At 39.3% G+C, this 3,359-nt stretch overlaps 1 protein-coding gene across 1 annotated transcript; it reads right to left on the bottom strand.

Moving 5' to 3' along the window:
* Window positions 1-370: 370 nt before the first annotated feature.
* Window positions 371-1,346, bottom strand: LOC126612494 (15.7 kDa heat shock protein, peroxisomal-like). Its single transcript, XM_050280919.1, has 2 exons — window positions 1,241-1,346; window positions 371-657 (listed from the first exon to the last, which is right to left on the bottom strand). The coding sequence occupies exons 1-2, from the start codon at window positions 1,290-1,292 to the stop codon at window positions 371-373; spliced, it is 339 nt and encodes a 112-aa protein (XP_050136876.1). The 5' UTR covers window positions 1,293-1,346.
* Between the last annotated feature and the right edge of the window lie 2,013 nt (window positions 1,347-3,359).

Raw genomic sequence — 3,359 nt, 5'->3', positions numbered from 1 at the left:
GAAGAGTACAATAATTCCGGCTAACCAATGCTAGAAAATAAAATACCACCAACCAGCTCTGCTGAAATGTGAAATTATTTGTTGACCTAATCAAAGTTTCTAAATATTTCTCACTCTTAGCTTGGGAAATGCATGGCTTGGCACTTAGAATTTGCTTCACTTGGTTGCTTTGTGTTTGAACTTGATTCACACGAGCTATTTATTCCCCCATCTCAAATATCGCCTGTATATAATAAAACACGGATTTATTACTAACTACAGTACATATATTATACTTTTCGTTATAGGTTGTAGCACAATCCATTACACATTCAAACGATTATTTTTTAACCATATGACAACACCTACATATGCATATGCTTAGAGCTTGCTAGTGATATTGATGTTTCGCACTTTGGATGGTTTGGGGAGTCGTATCTTTTGGGACAACAATGGTGAGAACACCATTCTCAACCTGAGCTTTTATCTGATCGACTTTCACATTTTCCGGCAATGCAATTTGCCGGGAAAAGTCTCCTTTTCCCGTCCCCCTCTCCGCGACGTTCCAAACAGTGTCTTTTGCTGCATGAGCCTCCTCTCTTTCTTTCCCGCCTTCCCCTTTCATCTGCAAAATATTCCCTTCTTCTATCTGCCCTTTTATGTCCTCTTTTCTAAAACCTATTTTGCCACAAAATCTCTGTCACAACCGTGAATTGTTGAACCCACTTTTCCTAGTGAAAATAAATGGTTCACTCCGAAAAGATTTTGGAGAATTGGTCCTAAATTTTAGTGAAATTAGAGCTTTTGTCTTTGAAAGAAAAATCAACGAGTATTATGATGTTGTTTAAAAAGACCGTTGTTTTGTTCTATATAGTGACAAATTCAGAGATTACTAGTCGCAATTTTTAATTCAAGGAACAAAACTTCATCTAACCAACAAAGTGATGACATGTATTTCAACTTTTCTAAGTGTTATTCATTCTTTAACTCTAGAAGGTCACCGTGACATTTGACCAAAAGCGATGTCATATATTTCAACTTTTCTACATGACATTATTGATACAAGATGTCAAGGTGGCATATTAAGTGTAGTTTTCACTAAGAACCCAAATTAAAATTACAGTATAATGGGAGCAAAGAATCCATATCTTAGACACAAGTTTTAATTCCAAATAATAAAAAATTCAGGGGCAGAGATGAATAACTTATAAACCCTATTATTATTTGATTAGGGAAATAAAGAGAGAATTAGTGATAGTACCTGGAACATTGACCTTGAATATGGCGGAATTAGGGGATTCAAACCAGTCCATGAGGGCCGTTGATCCGGACCATTCTCAGAAAATCGGAGGGCTCTAGAGGAGGCGCCTGAATGGCTAACCAAATATGCTATCAGCTGCCTTTTGCGTTTGCTTGGAACAATTTTGATGAAGCAACTAAAAAGCTTGACGTGGATCAATTTGATCATTAAGCGAGGAAGTCTCCCTAACTCTACAATTTCTTATTCGATCGGGGATCCTTTTACTGGTATTACGTACCGTTTGGTCAAGGGCGGAGCCAGGATTTTTTCTTTGGATGGGCTAATTGAAAATAGTACTATAAAATCATAGGTTTATTTTTTGCTTATATAAACTTATATAATAATCAATATAAAAGAACAACAATATAATATAAACTATTCTCAAAATCATAACCCTAACCGATAAATTCATGGACCATATAAATAATTAACCTACTAATTACATCAAGAATAAGTAAATATAGAGATTAAGAAAGTACCAAAGGTGACATTTATTGGAAAATCGCAACGGAAATTAAGGAATTGCGGAGATAAGGATTTAATTATGGATTTAAAGAAATTATTTTTCTTTTCTTGAGTAATAAGCACAAATTAAATTACATAGGGTAAATGGTCTTTTTCTTTAAAGAATATGATAAAGAGGGGCTGGAGATAGAACTAATTTATAATTTTTAGCATAAAATGTATTATTTATTACCTATCCTCTATAAAATATACATTAAATAATAACCTCTATTGAAATTGGGTAAGCTATAAACATAATTTTACAAAAGAATAGTTATATTCGCAAACCCATTTTTACTTCCAACACAGCCTTATTAATTATTTGTCAATGATCATCTCCAACTTATTCAATTTGAACAACCGAAAATTAAGAAAGGTATATGAGAAGTAAAAATGAGTGCATAAATAATACTACTCTTACAGAAAACCTCCCTGGGCTACAACCCACCTTAGCCTTGTGGGTGGCTACGCCATTGCGTTTGGTACGCAGACGGGACGGAACAAAACAAAGGTTCCATGCTACGTTTGGTGTACGCTCAGGCTGTAATGGAACGAAGGATTAAACTGTGGAATTTTTCAAGTCGACGGGCCGAGGGCCCACTCCAAGAACACAGATATTGTCCCCACTTAACCATATGCACAATCCTTAGGTGTGGGATTTTATCACAAAAGGCCTCGATATTTGTTAGAGTGGGGTAATTTTATTTAAATTGCTTTGCTTTCCTTCCTCTAGCCGATATGGGACAAATAAGGGGTTCCAACACCCCTCCCAGCGCACGTGACACCCCATTTATGGGTCACACGTGAAAATCCACATCGGCAACCACGCAGAGCCATGTCAGGACTCTCCCATCACACGGGGCCAATGGGGACCCACCTAATCACGTGGCATCTTTGGCCTACGTGGAGCCATGTCGGGACTCACCCATCACGCGGGGTCAATAGGGACCCATCCAATCACGTGGCATCTTTGGCTTACGTGAAGCCATGTCGGGGCTCACCCATGCGGGGCCAAATGGGGACCCACCCAATCACGTGGTTGTACGGGCCCGCCTCCTGGCTCTGATACCATGTGAAATTTTTTAGGTCGATAGGTCAAGGGCTCACTCCAACAACACCGATATTGTCCCCACTTAACCACCTGCACAATCCTCAGGTGAGCGGTTTTATCACAAAAGACCTCGATATTAGTTAGAGTGGGGTAATTCTATTTAAATTGCTTTGTTTTCCTTCCCCTAGCCGATGCGGGACAAATAGAGGGTTCCAACATAAACAACAATCGTACCCATCCTATAACATCCCACATCGCCCAGGGGAGTGATCCTTAAATGTATATTCTCATCTCTACCTAGTATGAGGCCTTTTGGGAGCCCACTGGCTTCGGGTTCCGTAGGAACTCTGAAGTTAAGCGAGAAAAAGGCTAGAGCACTTCCAGGATGGGTGACCCAATGGGAAGTTGCTCGTGAGTTCCCAAAAATAAAACCGTGAGGGAATGGTAAGCCCAAAACGGACAATATCGTGCTACGGTGGTGGAGATGGCCCAGGAAGTGGTCCATCCTGGGCTGGGATTTGACAA

The sequence above is a fragment of the Malus sylvestris genome, chromosome 17 (assembly GCF_916048215.2).
Source record: "Malus sylvestris chromosome 17, drMalSylv7.2, whole genome shotgun sequence".
Lineage (NCBI taxonomy): Eukaryota > Viridiplantae > Streptophyta > Magnoliopsida > Rosales > Rosaceae > Malus > Malus sylvestris.
Note: the sequence above shows the minus strand (reverse complement) of the source record. Positions and strands in the feature narration are given on the sequence as shown.

Coding starts and splice junctions, on each gene's coding strand:
- LOC126612494 (XM_050280919.1), bottom strand. CDS start 1,292: ATGGACTGGTTTGAATCCCCTAATTCCGCCATATTCAAGGTCAATGTT. Junction 658..1,240: donor ATTCAAGGTCAATGTTCCAG/GTACTATCACTA, acceptor GTGGCAAAATAG/GTTTTAGAAAAGAGGACATA.